Source organism: Diabrotica undecimpunctata, chromosome 2 (assembly GCF_040954645.1).
Source record: "Diabrotica undecimpunctata isolate CICGRU chromosome 2, icDiaUnde3, whole genome shotgun sequence".
In the NCBI taxonomy this organism is placed as follows: Eukaryota; Metazoa; Arthropoda; class Insecta; order Coleoptera; family Chrysomelidae; genus Diabrotica; species Diabrotica undecimpunctata.
Window position 1 is genome coordinate 37,966,838 of NC_092804.1, and position 24,721 is coordinate 37,991,558.

The 24,721-nt window shown below is 35.8% G+C and overlaps 2 protein-coding genes across 2 annotated transcripts in view; one reads left to right on the top strand and one right to left on the bottom strand.

The window, feature by feature from the left end:
• Positions 1 to 790: 790 nt before the first annotated feature.
• On the top strand, positions 791 to 22,794 carry LOC140434427 (uncharacterized). Its single transcript, XM_072522688.1, has 3 exons — positions 791 to 949; positions 17,546 to 18,355; positions 22,327 to 22,794. Exons 2-3 carry the CDS (start codon positions 17,567 to 17,569, stop codon positions 22,747 to 22,749), a joined length of 1,212 nt encoding a protein of 403 aa, XP_072378789.1. The 5' UTR covers positions 791 to 949; positions 17,546 to 17,566; the 3' UTR covers positions 22,750 to 22,794.
• Dredd (Caspase-8 Dredd) overlaps positions 6,261 to 24,721 on the bottom strand; it is a 49,889-nt gene continuing 31,428 nt past the window's right edge. The window contains exon 9 of the mRNA XM_072522687.1: positions 6,261 to 8,072. Coding sequence (XP_072378788.1) covers positions 7,916 to 8,072 — 157 coding nt within the window. The 3' untranslated portion in view covers positions 6,261 to 7,915. The remainder of the gene's footprint in view (positions 8,073 to 24,721) is intronic.

Below are 24,721 nucleotides of genomic sequence, written 5' to 3' on the forward strand. Positions count from 1 at the left end.
TACTATATATTTGATAATAGTTACTATTAATGAAACTAAGAACAATTACAGTATAAGGCACATCATATCAATCTAGTTATTATAGTTAGTTTAGCCACCAACAGATAAATGGTTGATCAGGGATTTAAACAACTATCGGTTTATAGTATGTCCCTTATATTGTAATCCTTCTTAGTTGCATAGGCCTGACGGTGGAAAATTAATTTTAAACTCGAGTTAAGTCGATGATTGGAACGAGCACATACCAGTGGCGGATCTAGACATTTGCATTTTGGGAGGGGAACTTCCAACTCTTGGGGGGGGGGGGGGGCTGAACTTCTAATGAAACACCAACCAAAAGACATAAAAAAGACAAACCCAAACTACACCAAAAAGAATTAATTAATAGGATGGGAGGGGAAATTTTCCTATTCTCCCCGTGGTACATACCGCTCTGTGAATCAGTGTCGAAATGGGACTTTTCATCAAAAATAGTGTCAGTCATTTAACAGAATGTAAACAAACAGGTTCGGTTAGTGATATAAATAATACAGCTAATTAATACAAAAGATTCAAAAAAAGAGAGTCTAGTTATTGAAAAAAATAAATTGTCACAATTAGCTAATCAATTTTCTTTAATCGATTATTATTATATCTGTAGGAAAAGAAACAACGAAGCGATGTTGTTATGAAATATGTAATTCTTTATTAAATAAAAATATTTATTTAATAAATATTTTTTTATAAATTTATAAACCAGTACGTATGACGTACAATATATATTTACGTCATAGGTCATTGTCACCGAACAACAAACCGGTCTGTACGAAAAACATGGCGTCTGATGAAAAGTCCTATTAGCAGTTTATCACAATAAATACTGGTTTTTAAAAATATTTAAGCATCAAAAAGTGATTAGTAATTGTTGTGTAGAGTTTTTAACATCAATAGTGAGCTGTAATATTATTTAGTAAGAAATTGTTTATTAATAATTTTATAACCAAAACATTCAGCTGTGGTAATATTTTTTGTCATATTTAACATGTGACATAAGCCAATCCTTGGGCTAAGTTTTAGCCAGGCAACCAGTAATACATATATGCGTTACAATTACTGCCTATCATTGAAGTCGAAACTTTATCACAAGAAAACCAAGTTACTTTTGACTACACAAGAAACAAATTAAATCAATGTTATCCTACAGTTAGCAACACCATGTCTGGAAACAACATCACCAGTAATAATCCAAATTCATATGCAACTGCTACTATGTCAAAACCCAAACCGAAATATCCCTAAAAAGATAAAGCAATATTAATTCATGCAGAACCAAACTTACTACTACTCGACTACGTCATAGCCATAGGTAACATTGTTAGCCCCAAAAACATATGCTTCCCCTCAAGAATTTATAATCCTGAACGTAATATATAAATGCCGGAATCTCCGGTGGTGAATTTACGCATATTATGAGCTTCAGAGAACAAGTATACGTTACTCCAACCACCGATAGCATCGAACTTCAAACTTCATTAATAATTCCATTCGACAATAATTCGTACAAAATATTTCTCTCCATTGATAAAATGGCATGTTTTCTACGAAAAAAACATGGACATACAGCAAATAATTGTCAAAATCCCCCTAGCAATCCTACCCGACAAAATAACCATATGCAGTACATTCCACCTAATTACAACTTAACAGAGACCGAGTTAGATGATTTAATTCGCCAACTACACAGCCCTTTTATCCTGATTGGAGTCTTTAACGCTCATAATACTAGGTGGGGCTCTAAGATAACAGTTGGTAGGGGAAAAACCGTAGAGACAGTAATTTGTTGAAATAATGCTTGTAATGTAATAAATAATAGTGAAGCCAGTAGATATTTTAACGTTGCGTCAGGAACTTACTATTCTATCGATCTAAGCGTATATGTTCTACCAAGTCTGCCGATTCACCCTCATGGCATACTTTAGATAGCTTGTATGATAGTAACCACTTCCTGATAGTCATAACAAATAGCAATAAAAAAATTTGCACCATTACTAAATGAAATATCGCTAAAGCGGACTGGAATAATTTTCAGAGGTAAAGATATAGACGAGGTAATAACTCTCTTTAATAACTGCATTATTATGGCTGCAGAAAATTACTATAACAATATGACCCTCTAAAAAAGCAGTACCATGGTGGAATTCAGAATATGAACTAACTGTACGTCAATGCAAAATGGCCCTCAACAGATATTCGAGACGAAGAGCAGAAGTCAAGAAAACCTGATCTCTTTCAAAAAGCTATGAGCCAAAGCGAAATATATCCTTATAAAAAACTAAAAAGGTTCTTGGCAACATTTTGTTTCTACGCTAACTGGAGTCATTCCATGAACTTCCATGGACTTCCATATTTTCGAGATAAACTTTTAGATCGCTAGCGACACTCCCACACTCTGTCTCTGATGCGTCATTGGTGATAGCGTTACGCGCACTAGTGTCTGCTTGTTCATCCCCTTCTATACCTATATGAGATGGTATCCACAGGAAGTGGATTCTTCTGAAATTTTCTTGACCTTCCATTAATTTCAGCTTCATCATTTTCTCAATGGGGTGTTTAGGGTATACATTTTGCATAGCTTTGACTGCACTGAGAGAGTCGGAAAGGACTAGATAACAAGGGATGTTTTAATATTTTACACCAGAAGATTGTGTACCAATTAGATGTTGGAGCACAGCAAGGCGATGGAAAAATCCATCAACAATACATTAAAGTAGATACTTGAATCTTAACGTTGGCTTAATTGAGATGTGTCACTTTTCCAGTGTGATGCCTCATTACCAAGGTAATTATAGATTTTTTTCCTTAAGGACGTGAATTTGCGTTTTATGGATATTTTCTTTAAATGGGGTAAACTTGACTGAGCATAACGGACAAGGTTGGTAGGTCTGTGGTATATTCTTGAATCGTGCTTATTGGATCTGTTCATCCAGTTATATTTATTAGTAGCATGTTAAGTACCTAGGTCAACGTTTAGAGCGAAAGGTGGAGTGATTTTCTATAAAGTTTTTAGAAGGTTCAAGTAAGACAGATAATAAGCATTCAGAAGTGCTTGCTGAACTAATTTTAGTTTTTTTAGCTTTTGCTTGGACTTTAGGTGTTGGAAAAATGTTACAAATTTTTGAAGATGGATCTTCTTCTTGTAGTTCCTTCTGCTATCGGAGGTTGGCTATCATCACAGCTATCCGTACCTTATTGGCGGCTGCTTTGAAAAGATCTGAGCTGCAACTATACCACTCTGTTAGGTTTCTTAGCCAGGAAATTCTTCGTCTTCCTATGGATCTTTTACCCTTAATTTTATCTTGAATTATGAGCTTTAATATCTCATATTTCGCACCTCTGGTAATGTGGCCTTAATATTCCAGCTTTCTTGTTTTGATGTGCTTTATGACCTCGCAATCCTTTTGTAGCCTCCTTAACACTTCTGCATTCGTAACTCGTTGGGTCCATGGTATTTTCAAAATCCTTCTAGAGCACCACATCTCAAATGATTCAACTTCTTTATATTATCCACTTTTAGTGTCCAGCTTTCCATTCCATACAAAAAAGTCAAGAACATGTAGCATCTTAAGGCTCTTATCCTCAGCTCCAGAGGAAGGTCTCGATTAACAAACATTGTTTTCATTTTTATAAATGTTTGTCTTGCAATTTTAATGCGTGTCCTTATTTCTCTACCTTGGTCATTATTTTCATTTACCCAGGTTCGCAGATATTTGTAGTTATTCACTCTTTCTACTTGTTTTCCCTCGATATCTAGCCTTCCTACTCTATGTTGCTTAGAAATAATCATGCACTTGGTTTTCTTAACGTTCATTTGTAGTCCATATTTTATACTGACTTGATGTAATCTATTTACTAAGCGTTGCAGTGCTGCTAGACTGTCTGCAAAAATAGCAGTGTCGTCGGCGAATCTTATGTTGTTCAAGATTTTTTCGTTTATTGATGTACCCTGTTGTTCCTCTAATACTGCTTCCTTAAAATAGCTTCGCTATTACAATCTTTTTGAGTTCCACGTGAATTCTAGCTATCAGCGGGTTATGGTCTGAGTTGACGTCTGCTCCGGGGTATACTTTTACTGCTTTAATTGAGTTATCTATTTTTGATTAATATATAGTCTATTTGATTTCTGACTATGCGGTCTTTTTTGTCTGCAGGAGATCTCCAAGTGTATAAGATGGATCTGCTTGAGGTGAAATAATTTCATCAAAGCCACGTTTTGGTTGGTTAATTATGTGACTCCTTATTTGATGCATCTACTTTGTTCGGTATCTCTGGGTCATTAGAAATAGACATTTGTTCACATTTAGAAGAAGAGTTTGTACCATTGGGTTTTCGCATCATAAGATATATTTGTTGTGCTGGATAACGATGTTTTATTGCTTTAGTTGGGGGTTAATTGAGCTAGTAGTTCGGAGGACTGTGATACAATGTGACCTGACTTCTTGCAGTTATAGCAAACTAAACTGTCTTGAGAGATGAATATTCTATATGGCGTGTTGTCAAAAACAAAAGTAAATGACTCTGGTAGTGTTAGACTGTGAGGGCTGATATATATTTGTCTTCGAAAACTGAGAATGTGATTAAACTCCGGCATATCACCAATTTTTAGGAATGTCATGAGGGAAACAGGGTTGGAGGGTACAAGTCGTTCCGCTGGTGTAAATAACCTTCTTGCTCTGACAATTTCACCTTGTATTTCTATTTGGCCATGATTATTCATAAAATCATCCATCATTTGTTTAATGGATAAATACATGCCTATGCGATTATTAGATAATCTATTGGAAGAGAAGATTATATTTTTCGATTGAATTTTATTACCCAGTGGGAGAAGGCAGTCTTGCATTTTGGTGTTTTCTAAGGCATTAAAAATAATTGCCTGTTCTTTGGAAGGAAATTGAAGTTTCGATGCTGCCGAAGAATATGTTTATTATGGGTTTATTTGACTTTGATGCTTTTGAATTTTAGAAATGTGTGATTCCATGTTTGAATTTATGTTGATAAATGCTATGTGAAAAGTAAGTCCGACCCAGCCCCGCTAAAAGAGGTATATGGGCCTTTACTAAAAGTGGTAATTTTGCTGATAAAACTGGATTTGTTTATTGACAACAATATCAAAGAATTGCAATCTAGTTGGCTTTATATTAATTTAACTGGATATTATGTAAAGAGTTTGTACACTTACAGCATAACTAATAAACCAAGTATAAAACTTACACTCAGAATAAATCAGGCATAGGCAAAATCACTAACAATAAACAACGAATAACTTAGATATAGGTTATACTTGATATAAGAATTTATTCCAAGATTATACCGACCCACACCCTTGTTTAAGTCTAGTATAACTGTGGTATAACTTTTTTATGAATGTCAAAGTTATCAGTGACAAGAATATATTATTTGTTGTATTGTCTTGTGAGTAGCTATATAATAAAAAATGTGTTTAAGAGGTATTACGGCTGTCGAGGAAGTTGATAATTTAATTAACATGACGGAAAATACACGAAAAAGAAAAACTTTTAAAGAAAAAATAAATCCATTTTCAAAATGCACTGGCAATTTTTTCAATTTTTTGCAGCTTTTTTGCAATTTTAAAATACTCTAACTCAACATATAAGATAACAAATAAAGAAAAATATATATTTGGTGTCAGTTGTCAGTTTCAAAGAAAAATCAAAATGGACATATTTCACTCAATATGTCGTTGTTCTATGTATTGGTGCAAAAGATTGCGACATTGCCAAACTATTATTTCGGAATAAAGTGGAAATACTTATAACTAACATAAACCGAGTTTATTTGTAACAAATTATTTTAGTATTATATTTACCTTATACTTAGGATAACTATTCTAGATATAAATACGGAATAACCTTAGAATACGAGTGTTTTATTAGTAAGACAGTTACGAGTTTATTTCAATATATCACTGAGATTCACAATTTATAACTTACATACATTAAACTTCGTTAATATTAAAAATATTCGGAACCCACATTGAATACAACATTTCAAGGCGGCTACAGATACAGCTTATCCTTTGAAACTACTGTTACTATCCTTAGTAATCTTAATAAAATTGTGTTTTACTTAAACTGGTTTCAAATACTTTTATTAAGACAAACTAAGAAGTAAAATACGAAGCAGTCGTTGTGACCGAGCGCGGCTACTAGTTTTCAAAAATTCCTAGCGACTACTAAGGGGTTAATGAAAAATATGCGACGTTTCATTTAAAAAATATAATTTTTAATATACCTTATAGCATTAGAGTGCTTACAACTTTTGGAATTTACAAATCTTTTTAGTATCTATAACATTTCATCTTAAAAATTATATATACATACATACACTGTGTGCAATTAAGCACGCACCATATGGGAGACTTTTTTATTTTTAGTTTTATGAAAAAAAGTTCTGAATGGTGTAAAATCTAGAATACAATCATCAGCTTGTATTTAGAAATTTTTCAGTCATATACGAGGTGAAAAAATTTAATATCTGATTATTGCAGTTCACTATTTTTGTTGAGAATAGGCCACAATTTTACTTTGAAATTAAATTATTTGACGTTTCGATTTCCACTTCGAAAATCGTTCTCAATATTTCCAAAGTGGAAATCGAAACGTCAAATAAACTTTCAACAAATTAACATGCAATTGCATTCAGAACTTTATAAAATGGTGCTGACTTAATTGGACACACTATATATATATATATATATATATATATATATATATATATATATATATATATATAATGGTGTAGGTGTGTAGGTGAAAGGTCGGTAGGTTATGGTCGGTATAGTAGAATTTAACAGGATATCTAACACAGATATAAAATCATATTTTCCCTTTTTCTCCCCTCCATATACTTAATGCACGCACATTAGTGAACGCCAAACGATTATTTCCGATCCAGCTTATACGTAAGATAACAGCGACAGGGTTGCCTTATTACACATTTGAATTAAAACATTGAATTGATTTAAAAAATTGGCGATATTGCCATTCAAAACTGGATGATGATTTTAAAAATGAAACACTAATTGACACAAATACTGGTACAAAATTTCTTAAATACATGAGAAATTTACAGATTCGCATTTTTATTTGACGAAATTGTAATCTAATTTCCAATAAAACAAGATAATTTGGCAACATTGCCATTCGTCCGTTCTCCTTCCTAATGCTTTACTAATACTGTCTTTTTTATTATGCTTTATGAAAGACCAATCCACTAACCCATGCAATACGCATGGCATACCAAACTAGTTCCTTTCTCCTGTTCTGCTCGTTACCACAGTATTAAAATCAAAGTGTCGTTACTTTGACGACGCGCCGTTGTCAAAATAATTTTGTATGAAGGTTTTTTATTGTGGCGTCATAATACAGTTTATTATTTTTATTGGGAATAAGGCATAAAGTGACTTTAAAATAAGCTTATCTTGATGTTTAGATTTCCAATTCGGAAATCGTACTTAAAATAGGAAACACTAATAAATTTTATTTATATAAAACGATTTCCGAAGTGGAAATCGAAATGTTAAATTAAACTTATTGTAAAGTAAAATTGTGCCATATTCCCAATAAAAAACAGTAAGGTGAGATTTAAATCAATTCGCCCAAATTTGATTATCTTAGAACATTGTTCAAATGCTAAAAAGACAACAGTTCAAATAAAACCAATAAGTTTGGCAACGTTGAACTTTCCCTCTTTTATTATTTCCACTAATGCATTTTCGACGATATAAAGGGCGGACCTAATATGTCTCTCTCTCTTTTTTAAAATGTGTTTCTCACTCCATTCCACGTAAGGCCCATACCGACCATAAACTTTTACCTACACTATATAATATAACATGATGTATATATAATACAGATTAGCTCATATTATCTTTATTTATCTGTGGTAAATAAAATTGACGATTCAATGTGTAATTTATCACTGGTGTCATGATCATGATTTCTTCATCTTTCTTCCAAGTCATTTCGTGAATTTTCCGGTTCACTTTTGTGCATATGTCAAGAAAGTGCAATCTGAAAAAATTAAAATATATAAATTTTACGTTCATTTTAAGTTTTTCTTTAGTGTAAAAAAAGTTACTGGCCTATATTTTCAATACGATGTCTAGAGAGATTATTAATTTTTATAGCTTTGAATGCGTATGTGTTTAACGGACCCTCGTTCCATTATTCCATAAACGAATACGTTTTCTTTTAATCCACTCCATTCAAGTACTAATTGTATATACTCGCTCTTAAAATTTTATTGGTTTTTAGTTAAAAGCGTTCTAAAGCGTATTATTTTCTCATGGGAACGAATATTTCGAACTAAAGTACACATCCCCTGCCCAAAAATTAATAAACTTAGGCCTAATTTATAAAAAGACAAAATCCCATTTTTGTTGTCAGTTTCCAGTTAATATTTGAATGTCAACATGCATTCAGACGTGTATCTTTGTAGTTATTGATAAACTAACAATTTTTTGGTAAGTTGTTTGCTGTTCGTTATTAATTCGTTGCGATAGTAAGAGATTCTTTTTTCGTTATTTATAGAGTATCTGTCAATTCACTTGTCGATACTATTCGCTCCTGTTGTCACGTCGAGGCCAAACACCCTTAGTCATATATTTTTGCCGAAGAGGTAAAAATATCCTATTTCAACCTCTTGAAGACCATCTACCTATTATCACAGGTCAACAAACCATAGTGAGTGAATATTTTATAACGATAATGTTTTTTTGTTAGGGACAGTAACTTTTATAATTCTTTTGTAGAGTTTATTTTTAAATTTTTTTAGTATGTTACTAAATTAAGTAACATAATTTTGTAACGTAAATGTAAGTAAAACGGAACAATGGCCAGTGGTTTCGTTTCAGATTGTAGTCAAAGATTCATTTGATTTTTTTTTTTTTGAGAGATAATATTTTGATTAAAGTATTTCCGTATTGACTATTATTTAAAGTATATACATGACTACAATATTTATACAAAATACAATTTTTTGTGTTTCTATTATTGTTATTTGTTCTATGCCATTATATAAGTCTTTGAAGTTAAAAGTAAGTTAAAAGTTTTATTAGGATGAAGGATTGATTTATTAAAAGTGCCTTTTCCATATCACCAAAAAAATTAATTGTAAAAATATTACATATTCCCGGTTCTACTGTACCGTATGTCCACATGACACGCGACAAAACAACTACTGAAAAAGCTATCCAACTTTTAAATGTGTTGCGAAAGAGTTAAGGAAATGTTGCGAAAAATCGAAATACAAAAAGAAATTACGTTTACATTACAGTGAAGAAAAGAAAGTTTGAATACTTTGGTCACCACAACAAATACCGAATCCGGCAACTTGTCCTTTAATTAAAGGTGGATGGCAGAAGAGGTCCAGGGGAGAACAAACTCATGAATGCAAAATATACACAAGTGGTTTGGCCTCACATATATGGAGCTTTTTAGACCAGTCTCTAATAAAATTATGACTCGTTATATTAATAAACGTCATCCGAAATTAATACCACAATAGAAGAAGATATTTGTTACTAATTGGCTATGACCAAACTGAAGATGGTTACATATTTCTTGTAGTTTGTTTAATATATATATATATATATATATATATATATATATATATATATATATATATATAACTACCCAAGCGTCGTTTATATACTTGGAAGTCACCCGCAGATACTAAAGAGAAGATCATAAGAAATCAGATCTATTATAGTACAATTACCGAAAGGTACCGAAATTCAATCAAAATAACTAAAACACTATCTGGAGCCGATGTCCCCTCAGATCATAACTTAATAATCAGTGACATAACTCAAACTAAAAAAAGTAAAACGCCAACAACCGACTAACCGAATAAACACTGACTTTATTCGAAATAATAGTGTTACGTAAAAATATGAGTCATAGTTTTAACCCTTAAACATGTTTTTATTCACTAATATGTTTTAGATTATACGAGACCTTTCGACCAGCTGGCATAAACTCCAAGTAATAAAAAACTGGTTCCATTCGAATCTTCCGGAATTAGGCCTGTCCATTCAAGGCGAAACCAGGTCAATTGAGGTCAACATCCATGTAGTTCTAGAGCAGCTGTTTTCGTATAAATATGAGGGAACTTTTATTTTGAAAACAGTTAATTCTGAAGACGCGCTCGCGATAAAATGTTACGTTCGCTTTTTAATAAATTATGTATATTTAGTGATAAATAAATTAATATCAGTTATTGTGCTTTTTAATGAATTAAGATAAGAACAAGACATTATAAATTAAATATACATTGAAATAAAATCATCACAGTGGTGTAAGAAGTGAGATCGAACATAAATTAGACTTATAATAATAATACAAGTGAATATAAAATAAATTGTGAAAATGACGACGATTTATGAGCTCACAGTTACGGATTTAAGAAGGCATCTTGAAGATAGGGAATTAGCTTCTACCGGGAAAAAGGCTGATTTAGTCCAACGACTAAAGAACGCTTTAAAAGAAGAAGGTTTGGATCCGGAAACTTATATATTTGAAGACAAGCATGATGCTGTCCTCTCGTCGATTTCGAAAGTTTCTGGTGATGTAGCCAAAGTTTCTGGTGACATCGCATCATTAGAGAACAAAGTTTCTGGCGATATTTCGAAAGTTTCTGGTGATATCGCATCATTAGAGAACAAAGTTTCCGGCGACATCGCTTCTTTGGAAGACAAAGTTTCTAACGAGATTTCTTCGCTGGAAAGCAAAGTCTCTGCTAATATCTCTTTGGAAATCTCTAAAGTAACTTCTGAGATGTCTGCCCTCGACGATAGAATGTCTTCGTTAAAAACCCAAGTTGCTGCCGATATGTCGGCCTTCGAAGAAAAGATTAAAGAGATGGAAAGGAAGATGGAGGAAACAGGGACAGCAGAGAGAGGAAACAATCCAATTACAGTGGAGATAAAAGAAGACGAGACGAAATGTAAGTTGGAGACACGGCCGAAATTTGAAGGAAGTGGAGGTTCTATTCATGTTAAAGTCCCAACTTTCGACGGAAAATCATCATGGAACAACTACATGAAACAGTTCGAATCAGCCGCAAGAGCGAATGGATGGTCTGAAAAAGAAAAGGCTGTAAACCTGACTATCGCTCTTCGAGGAGATGCCTTAGATGTGCTTCAGACCATAGCCGTAGAGGAGACCGATGATTTCGAACAACTGAAGAAGAGGTTAAATATGCGATATGGCCACGAACATTTGGAGCATGTATATCAGTCGCAGCTTAAAAATCGTAGACAGAAGAAAGATGAGGCTCTTCAAGAATATGAGGTAGATATTGCCAGATTAGTACGATATGCTTATCCAACAGCTCCCGAAGACATGATGGAAAAATTGGCCGTTCAAACGTTTATTGATGGTCTTCGTGATCATGAAATGCAGAGAACACTACGATTACCGCGGCACAAGACGCTGGTTGATGTCTTATCCGCCGCCCTCGAATACGAGTAAGCTACGCAGGCCTCTGGCGGGTACAGTAAAGTTAGGACTGTAAAAGATGAAGGAGATGAAGATAAACTTGACCAGCTCGTTAATATGATGAAAAGCATGACATACAAGAAAACGAAGACTATAAAATCAAGAAACTCACCATCAGGAAAACCAGAACGAGTCGGCTTTAGGGGAGCAGCTTCGACCCGGAACTTTTCCAAAGATCCTCTTATACTAATAGCTTCTTTGAAATGTCGTGAGGATAGCGTATATGTAGATGGAGAAATTAATGGTAAAAAACATACGTTGTTGGTGGATACCGGAGCGACCAGAACCATTATACGCCCAACAGTTATAAACAGCCGTAAGAAACTGTTACCAACGAGGTTGCGACTTCGGACCGCTACAGGTGAAAATGCCAACATTCATGGAGAAATCCAGGTACAATTGGGAATTGGAGCAGAAAAGTTCGTCCATACTGTTATAGTTGCTGACATCGAAGAGGATGTTATATTAGGAATGGACGTAATGAATATGCATGGATTCCAATTGGATTTTAAGAATAAGGTAATCAAAGTTGGCAACGAGGAGGTATTTCTTCATCCACATAATGACAACACTGTGCAAGCAGCCATTACAGAAGATACAGTCGTGCCTGCGAGAAGCGAAACGATCATAGTAGCGCGACTACAGGGAATTGTAGACGAAGGGAGACCTGTTATGATGGAGCCTTGGAACCACGACGATGAGGTTGGCCGTGGAATCATAATTGGAAAGGAATTGGTGACTTCGGCTAAAGAAATTCCTGTGAGACTTATCAATGTCAACGACTACCCAGTGACCATAAAGAAAGAGACAAAAGTAGGAACTTGTGTACCTGTGACATCCATAATCCGTCAGGCGACAACATCTGATAATTCCAACGACAAATTCGACCAAATGGTTGCAGTTGCAGGACAGTCTCTAAATCAGATGGAGAAAAGGAAATTAAGGGAATTTCTTCGGCAGTATCGTGATATTTTCGTACCGAAAGGAGGAAAGACGGGAAGAACTACGGTTGTTAAGCATAAAATTGATACTGGTAATGCTAAGCCAATTCGTCAAACAGCTCGACGATTACCACAGGCGAAAAGAGAGGAAGCTGAAACGATTGTTCAGGAAATGAAGAAAGACGGGGTGATAGAACCTTCTACGAGCCCGTGGGTCTCTCCGGTGGTCCTGGTTAAGAAGAAAGACGGAACGACGAGGTTCTGTGTGGATTACCGTTTGCTGAACAACGTTACCAAGAAAGATAGTTATCCTCTGCCTCGGATCGATGACACATTGGACACATTGGCTGGAAGTAAATTGTTTTCTACTTTGGATTTGAAGTCTGGATACTGGCAGGTAGAAATGGACCCAGTAGATAAAGAAAAGACAGCCTTCACCACAGGATCTGGATGGTGGCAATTCAATGTTATGCCATTTGGACTCTGTAATGCTCCTGCGACATTTGAGAGGCTTATGGAAAATGTGTTGAGAGGGTTATCTTGGAAAACATGCCTGGTTTATTTAGATGACATAATCGTCTTGGGGGAGACATTCGAAGATCATTTGAGGAATTTAGAAAACGTTTTTAATACACTTAAAGCTGCCCAATTGATGCTAAACCCCAAGAAGTGCCAGCTATTTCAAGGTAAAGTCAATTATCTGGGTCATATAGTCAGTAAAGAAGGAGTGGCCGTGGATAAGGGGAAAATCGATTCCATTAAGGAATGGCCAAAACCAACTGACAAACATCAAGTGAGAAGTTTTCTTGGACTATGTACTTACTACCGGAGGTTTATTAAGAAGTTTGCAGATATCGCTAAGCCATTAACGCGACTCACGGAGGAAGCAAGAGATTACCGCTGGGATACAGACTGCCAAAATGCCTTTGAGACCTTGAAAAAGCATTTAATAACAGCACCAATTTTAGGGTATCCACTGCCAGAAGGAGAGTTCATCTTAGATACAGATGCAAGTAATGTGGGAATTGGAGGAGTGCTGTCTCAGATTCAAGGAGGATATTTTAGTAAAGTTCTTTCAAAACCCGAGCGGAATTATTGCGTCACGAGAAGAGAACTTCTGGCAGTAGTGAAATCAGTAGAGCACTTCTATCAATACCTCTATGGAAGGAAGTTTTTAATCCGAACCGACCATGCCGCCCTTAAGTGGTTGATGCAGTTTAAGAATCCAGAGGGTCAGATAGCCAGGTGGATCGAACGACTCCAAGAATACGATTTTAAGATTGAGCACCGAGCCGGAGTTAGCCACAGAAACGCTGATTCTCTTTCCAGAAGGCCATGCCCAGCAGAGTGTTCCCACTGCAACAAAACGGAATCCAAGGAAGCAGCAGTGCTAAGAACGACAATTGTCAACGACGACTGGACGCCTACTAAGATAAGGGAAGAACGAGAGAGAGATCCAGTTATACAGAAAATCCGAAAATGGAAAGAGGAAAACCGTCGACCACCTTGGCAGGAAATATCAAACCTATGCTCAGTAGTTAAGATGTATTGGGCCCAGTGGGACTCATTTATCATCGAAGATGGCTTGCTCAAACGAGTCCTGGAAAATGATGACGGTTCAGAGAAAAGAAGACAGTTGGTGATCCCAAAGAGCAGAATAGCCGAAGTACTTCGTCAGTTACACGACAGTCCATCGGGAGGGCATTTTGGTGTAAGGAAAACCCTTCAGCGAATTCGGGAACGGTTTTATTGGATGAACAGTTCCGACGACGTAAAAGACTGGTGTAAGAAATGTACTATTTGTGCTACGAGTAACGGGCCTCACCGGAAAAGGAGAGCTCCTATGAGACAATATAATGTTGGAAGCCCGTTTGAAAGAATAGCTTTGGACATTGCAGGGCCATTTCCAGAAAGTGAAAATGGGGGCAAGTACATGTTGGTAGTAATGGATTACTTCACTAAGTGGGTCGAGATTTATGCACTTCCAGACCAGAAGGCCGCCACCGTTGCAGATAAGTTGATCCAAGAATATATCAGCCGATTTGGAGTGCCTTTGGAGATCCATAGTGACCAAGGCAGGAACTTCGAAAGTGATCTATTCCAAGGAATATGTGATAGACTAGGCATGAAGAAAACAAGAACTACCGCGTACCGCAATCGGATGGTATGGTAGAACGAATGAATAGGACAGTTGGCAAGTATTTGACAAAGATGGTGTCCGATCATCAGCGAGACTGGGACCAATACCTTCCGTTCTTCACAATGGCCTACAGATCTGCTGTTAACGAATCAACGGGCCAGACACCAGCCAGAGTCCTATTCGGACGCGAAATGCGACTACCTTGTGATCTAGAATTTGGGTGTCGACCTGGAGAAGATGTAGCAGGTGAAGATTATGTGATCGAATTACGAAGAAGAATGGACGATGTACATGAGTTGGTCCGTTCCCACCTTCAGATCGCTAGCGACCGAATGAAGAAACGGTACGATACACAAGCCGAAAAGGGTTGCTTTAAGAAGAACGACAAAGTATGGCTGTATAATCCCAAGAAGCGAAAAGGTTGTTCTCCCAAATTGCAGCAGTCTTGGGAAGGTCCATACCTCATCGTGGAGAAGATCAACGATGTCATCTACCGAATAAGCAAGATTCCGAGGGGAAAGCCGATGATAGTACACCATAACCGGTTGGCATCTTTCGAAGGTGACCACGACGTAGATGAAGAAGTGGAAGTAAACCAAGTCCAAGATGTGTCTGACCTCACGTTTGAGGAATTCATGGGTGCCTATGGAGGTACCGGTAAAGCAAGACATGGTGTTACCACTGAAGAAAAGCAAGATCTACTCGCGCTCCCTGATGACCACTCGCTGGCCCTTACCATCCCGGCCAGTATCAAAGACGCACCAGGGTTGGCATCCGTCTTTCGAAGGAAGTTTGGTCGAGTTGCAGACCTTCAATGCCAAGTGCCAGCTCCCGGTAAAACCTTGAAACTCCAAGATGCATCACGTTACCTTTTCTACCTGGTAACAAAAGACACTGCCCGTGACCAACCTACCTACCGAGATGTATGGGAAGCCTTACTTCAATTGAGAGGGCACGTACTAGAGTCCGACGTGCAAAAGTTAGCCATGCCAAAGTTGGAGTGCCGCCAATTAGATTGGAGGGTTATCCGAAATATGGTGGAGGAGATCTTTAAAGACACCGAAGTCCAGGTGTTAGTCTGTTGCAATCCGCATAGTTACTAGTGCGGAAAGAAAACCGTCCCTTGTCATTTTTATACAAATGGAAGTTGTAAAAGAGGGTCCAGTTGCCGATACCAGCATACCGTTCCAGTTCTAGTCCCGACAAGGTTCCAGGAGGAACCATCTTTTGAGAGGGGGGCAATGTTACGTAAAAATATGAGTCATAGTTTTAACCTGTAAACATGTTTTTATTCACTAATATGTTTTAGATTATACGAGACCTTTCGACCAGCTGGCATAAACTCCAAGTAATAAAAAACTGGTTCCATTCGAATCTTCCGGAATTAGGCCTGTCCATTCGAGGCGAAACCAGGTCAATTGAGGTCAACATCCATGGAGTTCTAGAGCAGCTGTTTTCGTATAAATATGAGGGAACTTTTATTTTGAAAACAGTTAATTCTGAAGACGCGCTCGCGATAAAATGTTACGTTCGCTTTTTAATAAATTATGTATATTTAGTGATAAATAAATTAATATCAGTTATTGTGCTTTTTAATGAATTAAGATAAGAACAAGACATTATAAATTAAATAGACATTGAAATAAAATCATCACAATAGTCATGAAATTACACACGAGATAACAAAGGAGTTCGAAAAATCGGAAGAAACCCATAACGTCGAAGACCACTGGAATCATGTCAAAACCATTATGCAAAAAACAACTAAAAAGTATAAAATTATTAATAAGCGCAAACAACAATGGATGACTGATGAAATATTTTGACTAATGGAAAGCAGACGAAAACAGAAAAATAAAGACACTGAAGAATACAATAAAATCCATAAAGAAATCAGAAGGAAAATCCGGGATGCAAAAGAAACAAATGGTACAGCAACAAATTCTTGAAATAGAAGAACTGCAGAAAAAGAATGACACGTTTAATATGTACAAAAAGGTGAAATAAATAACTGGAACATATAGATCAACTGCAAGTAGTTTACTTGATAAACAAGGAAATATTATAGTCAATGAACAAGACAGACAGTACTTTCTGCTCGATTTCATATACAGCAAGTTATCAACAAAAATAGCCAAACGCATAAAAAAGAAAGGAATAACACCAGCTTTTAGACCAAACAACAACTTAAGCAAATATATTAAGAACAACAAGAGCCAAAAGAAAAAGCACTTACACAGTGATGTATACAAACTTACAGGTGGCGACTGCTTAAAAACTTACATCGGTCAAACGGGTAGAAACTTAAACAAACGTATAGTAGGACACAAAAGGACTTTCAATAATATAAAAACAGATTCTATGTACGCTTTTTACCTTCTAGATCATAATCATTCTTTTATTAACCAATTTCAAATTCTTCACATTCAAAACAAAGGCTTTAAGCTATCATTATTAGAATCCATGGAAATAAACAAATTAAAAAATACAGATATAATTCCAAATGACTAACTTAAGACAACCAGTTCCCTCCTCCTCAACTTATTCAGTTAAAGACTATAAAATATAGACGCATAACAAAAATAGCTCACTTGAGAAAGGAACTCTGCCGAAACAGCTGTAGTAATAATAAATTATAATAAATTTTGTGGAAGTTTTGAAAAAAAAAATTTCATTGTTTCATTGCTAGATAAAATGAACTTTCATCAAGAAACGGTCGAATCCGTCACAATTTTTAAAATTTAATTTAGAACTTGTCTTTACTCCTAATGTTTGCCCCTAAATATTTTTAATGTAATATAAATTTTGCAATCTTAAATTTATTTATAGCATTAAAAGTACTATCTACTATTTACTATCTAAAAATGATAAAAACCACTTAAAAATAAATCATATTGTTTTAGGAAACAAAGCCAGTAATAAACATGGCCTTTGAAAAAGATCACCTATATCAAAATGTACGAGATATTCTACAAAACATTTCTAAGAAGGAGGGTTTTATGAAACCACAAATAGAATACAGTGGAAAAATGGGTAAGGGTCAAGGCTTTATGGGAGACGTTTTTTATGTGAATATAACAGACGAAAACAGTAACAAAAACTTAAATCTAGTTATAAAGCAGTCTACGACTTCGGAATATGTCAGAAAACACTTTCCTGTGAAGGTAATTTGCTTTAATGAAAGTTACTTTTACAGACAAATTTGGCCTACATTTGTCGAGCTCCAATTAAATCACTTACAAAGTATGATCTTCGATAACGTAGCCAAATGTTACGAAACTGACCTAGAGGAAGGAAAGGAGAGCTTCGTATTAGAAAATCTGAATGCTAAGGGCTACTTCGTTTTAAAAAAGGGTCAATTTTTTGACAGAGCCCAAGCAGAAAGTGTGTTGAGAAAATACGGACAATTTCATGGACTCTCCTTCGCTTATAAATCAAAACTCTTCGAGAAATTCCAAACGTTATCAAAGGAACTAATACCTTGCTGGAAAATGATGTCGGAGGCAGACTTGTTTAAATTTGTTATGGAAAAAGGTTTAAAGGATTGTTTAATATACTTAGATTCTGTGAAACAGAAAAACATCATTAAAAAATTAGAAGGTATTTTAGAAAATGTTGTTCAGATATTTCAAAACTCTACGACTTACCGTGGGAAATACGGAGTAATCGTGCAAGGAGACTGTTGGAGCAACAATATTTTATTTAAATACGAGGTAGGTACTACTCAATCCTTTTACTCTATTTTTTCTTTAGATCTTCTTCTTAGGGTGCCTGTCTGTTCCGAACGTTGGCGATCATTCTGACTATGATGAGTTTGTTGGTTGCTATACGGAATAGCTGTGTTAAGGTCTTTCTATACCATGCTCTCAGGTTAGCAAGCCAGGATATGCTTATTCGTCCTGGGACCCTTTTTCCTTCAATTTTACCTTGCAAAATGCATTGACGTAGCTCATATCTGTCTTGATTTCTCATTATATGTCCCAAGTACTGCAGCTTACGGCCCTTCACCATGTTGACCAAATCTGCGGTTGTGTTAATCCTCCGTAGTACTTTTTCATTCTGGACTTAGTCTGTCCATGGTATCTTCAGGATCCTTCTGTATAACCATAGCTCAAAAGCCTGAAGTTTTGATAGAGATTCCGCCTTCAATATCCACGTTTCTACTCCGTACAGAAGCACTGAGTATACGTAACATTTAAGGAGCCTTATTTTTGTTTCTAGGGTGAGGTCATGGCTCTTAACACAGAGCTCATAGTCAAGAATGCACTTTTTGCCTTTCCGACATTTAATCCCATGGGTATTGTCTCATGACTCATTGATTATAGTTCCCAAGTAGTTGTACTGTGAGAAACGTTCAATTCTCATTTGGTTCACATACAAATTTGCTCCAGTTATGTTTTCCTTGTTGATGATCATTAGCTTGGTTTTGCTGGTGTTTATATCTAATCCATATGTTATACTTGTTTCCGTTATTTTGTTCATTAAGTTTTACAGCCCTTCTATGGTATTGGAAAACACTATTGTATCATCTGCATACCGCAGGATATTGAGCTTGACTCCATTTATTGAGATGAATTCATCAATATCTTTTAGAGCCTCTTCAAAAATGTGCTCCGAGTACAGATTGAATATCAGTGGTGAAATTATGCACGCTGTCTCACTCCCCTTAAAATTTTGACCTGATCTGTATATTCTCCATCTATTCGGAGCACCGCTGATTGATTCCAATACAGGTTAGCTATTATTTTTAGGTCTCTTCCGTCAATCCCTGCCCTCTTCAGCACCTCCATCATTTGTTCATTCCTGACTCTAGCGAAAGCCTTCCTGCAGTCAATCAGGCATGCAAAAACATCACAGCTGACATCTCTACATTTCTGAAACAATACCTGCACGCTAAATAATGCTTCCCTCGTACCAACGGCGTTCAAAAATCCAAACTGATTGGGCGCAATTTATTCCTCGCATTTCCGGTAAATTCTTTTGTGGAATGACTTTTAAAAACAGCTTCAGTAGGTGGCTCATTAGGCTTATGGTCCTATAGTCTTCACAAACTTTTGCTCCTGGTTTTTTGGTCAATGGTACGAACTCCGCTTTGAGTCACTCTACTGGTATTTTTCCTGCCTTGTATATTTCATTAAATATTTCACATATTATTATTATTTGTTCTGCATCTAATAGCTTCAGCAGTTCTGCAGGAATTTCATCAAGTCCCGGTGGCTTTCCATCCTTCATTTGTCTGACAGCTGCCGTTATTTCTTCTGGTAGGATTTCGGGATCTGAATTTTCTTCAATGGTGGGTTCTTAGATCGTCGTATTGTTCTAAGATCGTGGAAAAGCTTCTCCAAGTACTCTTCTAATACTTTCTTTTTATCTTCTTTGGTTAGGCAAGATTGCCTTTATCATCTGTTATTTTTCCGCTGTTGTATTTTCGGAACTTTCCAGCTATTTCCTTCACCTTTCGATGGACATTGAAGTTATCATATCGATTCTGATACTCCTCTATTTCTTGACATTGTTCTGTTTTTTGTTTCTCTTTGGCTTCTCTTATCTTTCTTCTGACGATGGTATGTATTCCCTTATACTCTTGGAGATTTTCTTTGTGTTTTTTTCTCTGATTCATAAGTTCAAGTATTTCATCGGTCATCCGCGATTTCCGTTTCTCTGTATCTTTCTTAAGGTGTTGTTCTTTTATTTATCTCACTGTTTCTTATATGATGGTCAGACTTTCCTCTATAGTTCCTTCATTTCTACATTTTAGCACCTTTGTATTGAGATCTTCACTCACCTTCAGTCGAACATTGGGATCTTTCAGTTTTCTAACATCATACACTCGCGATCATAAAATCCGGGTCATCTTGAAAATTTCAAGTTTCTTAAATATTTTTACCTCTGGTGCAGTAATTACCTTTTTTTTGGCTAATGTATTTTTTATTTGTCATCAATGTTTGTTTTGAAAGAAAAAAAAAATGGTTTTTTATTGTTTTTATTGAAAAAAAAAACAGAAAACAAATCAAATTGTTGATAAAACAGACATACGAAAAAAAATGGAAAATACAGAACGTGGTAAAAAATCAGTGAAATTTCAATGACCAATATCGTGTATTGCCTCCCCTTGCTCTAATAACCTCTTGCAGACGACGGGGCATATTCTCAATTTTTCTCCGGATTACATGTTGTGGTATGTTATTCCACTCTCTCACTAACAGATCCTTAAGCTCCTGTGCGTTGTTAGGAGGAGGTGTATGGGTTTGAATACGTTTTTTCAAATCGTCCCAGAGATGTTCGATGGGATTCAGGTCCGGAGACCTAGCTAGCCAGGGTACCCTCGTAATTCCAACTTCGTCCAAGTATTACATACTGATCCTGGAAACGTGCTGTCGCACGTTGTCCTGCATAAAAACAGCGTTTTCTCCAAGCCCTGCCATGTTGGGCATAACATGTTCTTCCGGAATCTCCGTAATGTACCTTCGTGCAGTTAGGGACCCATTTTCGATGAAGGGTAATTCTGTGTGGAAGTCGGAAGATATACCTCCCCAAGCCATGACCGAGCCTCCACCAAATGGCATTCTTGAAGCAATGCAAGCTTGTGAAAATCGTTCACCGGTTCTCCTCCAAACTCTTACACGTCCATTCGATCCAGTTAGGCAGAAACGGGATTCATCTGAGAATAACACTTTGCTACAATCGTTAATTCCCCAATGCGCGTATTGTCGAGCGAAAGCTAGTCGTGCAACTCGAGACACCCGGCGAAGTGGCGGTCCTCTAGCCATTACCCGAGAAGATAGTCAAGAAGAACGAAGTCTTCTTCTGACTGTTGCAACACTAAAATTGCGATTTCGTACTTCCTCTAGACGATTGTGATGCATAACCGCAGTTGAGGTCCGGTTTCGTAAAGCCTGAAACACAAGGAAACGGTCATCTAGTGCCTTGGTCGTTCTTCTTCGTCCAGAGCCAGGTCGCCTGGTTAGCAAACTTGCCTCCTGAAAGCGTTGAAGCACTCGTTGAACCGTAGAAAGGCTTACGCCAACAGTTCTTGAGACTTGCCGTTGAGTGTGACTGTCTTCCAGAAGTGCAACAATTTGTGCCGTTTCAAACAGTCAAAGGCATTTTTGTCAAAAAATAAACACTAATAATGGCACTAATAAACACTAATGGTGGCAATAATAAACGTTTGTCCGTTGCATTTGAACAAAAAGTCGAAGTATAAACGAGACATTTAAAACAAGCGGAGTTACAGGTAGCGTTCATTTTGGGAAGTGTGCACTTTGCCGCGAAATCGGCACTATTGGAATTCTTTGTTACAAAGGAAACCGCAACAATTCTCAGAAACATGCATTAGTTTGTATTTGTGTTATTATTATTTACCATAAAGCTCGTTAAAAATGAAATATCGGTGATTTTCAAGGTGACCCGGATTTTATGATCGCGAGTGTACTTCTTCATCGACTTACTTTAGATATATGAATATAATGGTTCATATTTAAGAGTTTTAACGTTTTTTTCGCACTCTTTTCTGTCTGAAACTAGAATTTTCGTTTTTAAAGTCATATTTGTTTTTCCTATTTTGTGAACGCTGTCGATAGATTGTCTACTAGTTTTAATGAAAATGGACGGACAAATGGATAATCTTGTATAGTTCCTATGTATTTAATACTTTTTAATACGTATTTTTTATTAATTTTAGGACTCCAGTAAATTAGAAGACCTGAAACTGATCGATTTCCAAATGTCCAATGTCAGCACAGTAGTGAATGATTTATCATATTGTTTGTACGCAGGTGGAACGAAAGAAATATTCGACGACTTCGATCGTTACCTGCGAATTTATCACGACAGCCTAGCTGACACATGTTCCAGATTTGACTGTAAGGATTTCATATCTTTTGAGAATTTGAAAACGGAGTGGAAAGAGTATAGCAAATTCGGTTTCATACTGGGTTTGTCATTAATCCGTAGCAAATTATCGGAGGATATGGATCAGGAAGAAATGGCGCAAATGAGTAACACAAATGACGACCAAGAAAAAGTTCCAAATGAAAATAGTGAAAAGATTAAACAAAAATGTTTAGAATTGGTTTTACATATGTATGAAAACGACTTCTTGTAAATAGTTGTCAATAAAAGTATTTTGTACTAAAATTTTGCGAAAATACTGTTCGTATATGATTATAACTAATATTTATTATATTTTTCTACATACTCAAGCAATGCATATATAATCCACTCTTTCTAATTTATACAGTCAGCTACAGATTAAAGAAAAAAAGGATATAAGATTTCCCTCATTAAGACTCTCTCTATAGTGACATATTTATTTATTTATAAAGTTCAACAGGCCTTCAAAGCTTAGGGCTGAAAAGTTTATATTTTCCATTACAATTACCATTTACATTTTGTTTGAATTATATGAAGTACATTTAAGATTTCTTATATTCTTTCAATACATTTCTTAACCACTTCCTTCCATTGAAGGAATAGAATAAGATTTGACAGAAGGAAAGAATTGGCAGTTGACATTTGACAGCTGATTTTTGCGGAAAACAAAATTTGACATACAGAAAAGAAGAAGAATTTACAAACAAAAAGAAAATGGTTTGACAGCTAAATAATTTGTATATAAATGTGAATTTAAAAATGGCGAATGACTATCTCACATTGTTTTCCCTATATGTGGCGGAATCCCCTAGTTCATCTACTAAAGCTTTTTCTTTCCAATTCTCAATATCACTTATTTGTAAGTCTTCATATACGCTGTCCTTCCATTTCTTTCTTGGTCTACCTATCCTTTCAATGTGTCCTAAATATCGTATTCACTGTGCTTTGACTGTCGTCGTTATTTTTGGTTCGTGATATAATTCTTCAACTGCTTTATTAGTCCTTCTTCCCCATTGGCCATCTATTTTCACACGTTCATATATTGCTTTTTTTTATTTTTCCCTCCCATCTTTATAAAAGGTATACTTTTGACTTATTAAGCATCCTGGTTTCTTCGCATGAATGTGTAGCTGTAGGCCCGATAACTGATTTGTAAATTCTAATTTTTATTTTTCTTCGGACATATTTGGATTTCATTAATGATCGCAATGCTTCATACTTTATTCTTCCCTTTATCTCCCGTACCTCGTATCCCTTTTCATCTAATTTTACATACATATAAGTAAATTTTGCAACTCTTTTGAACATGCATATATTTTCTCCTCCTACTTCCAATGTGAAATTGTCTTCTTTTTCTTCTGTTTCCCTCATTATTATGTGTTTTGACTTTTCCTCATTTATTACAAGCCCAAATTTTTTTCCTATTTTATTATATTGTTCATTAATATTTTTAGTTCTTGTTTTAAACTTGTCGTTTAGATCGTCTGCGAACGTTATACATGGATGGCCATTTTTAAATATTGTTTCCTGGGTATGTATCTTGTTTTTTCTGATTATTCTTTCCAGTATCAATGAAACAAAGTCGTTGATGGTGGATAGTACATTGTAGTAATCTTTCCTTTTTTTTTAAATTAATAATTCTTATTACAAATTTGTCTTTCTGTCTTAAGTATATTTCCATTTCCATATATATCTTCCTTTCCTTTCCTTTGTGGCACTAATGTCATTGCAAGGGAAAGCAAATGAGAATCTGGAATACTCATCTATTATCATAATAATATAACGATTATTGGTATTCGAAGGCACTGGTCCTTTAAAGTCATTAGTCATCCCTTAAAGTACCTCGGCCTAATTTTAGCACATATCCCACAGTCACGAGTCATAGTCTTGACTTCATTGAGAGAGAAAGGCAAATTCTTTGATTTTATCCAATGAAACACGTGTTACCCCTGGATGACAAAGTGCAGTGTGAAGTGACTTGAGTTTTGATGCACCTGCCGCCGTGGTAGAAGCACAAGAGCAGATGCGCGATAAAGCATCCGCTGCTTGGTTGTCTTTTCCTGGTCGATACACAATGTCATATTTATAAGGTGCCAATTCAAGTCGCCATCTTTGTATTTTCTCATTTTTAATCTTGCTTGAATGCTTCGTGTTGAACATAAATGTTACAGACTTTTGATCAGTATAAGAAAATGGCGCCACTT

Bases quoted from the DNA above. Each gene is read 5' to 3' on its own strand.
- LOC140434427 (XM_072522688.1), top strand. From the start codon at position 17,567: ATGGCCTTTGAAAAAGATCACCTATATCAAAATGTACGAGATATTCTA. The intron at 18,356-22,326 runs GTAGGTACTACT...TATTAATTTTAG, and splicing joins ATATTTTATTTAAATACGAG to GACTCCAGTAAATTAGAAGA.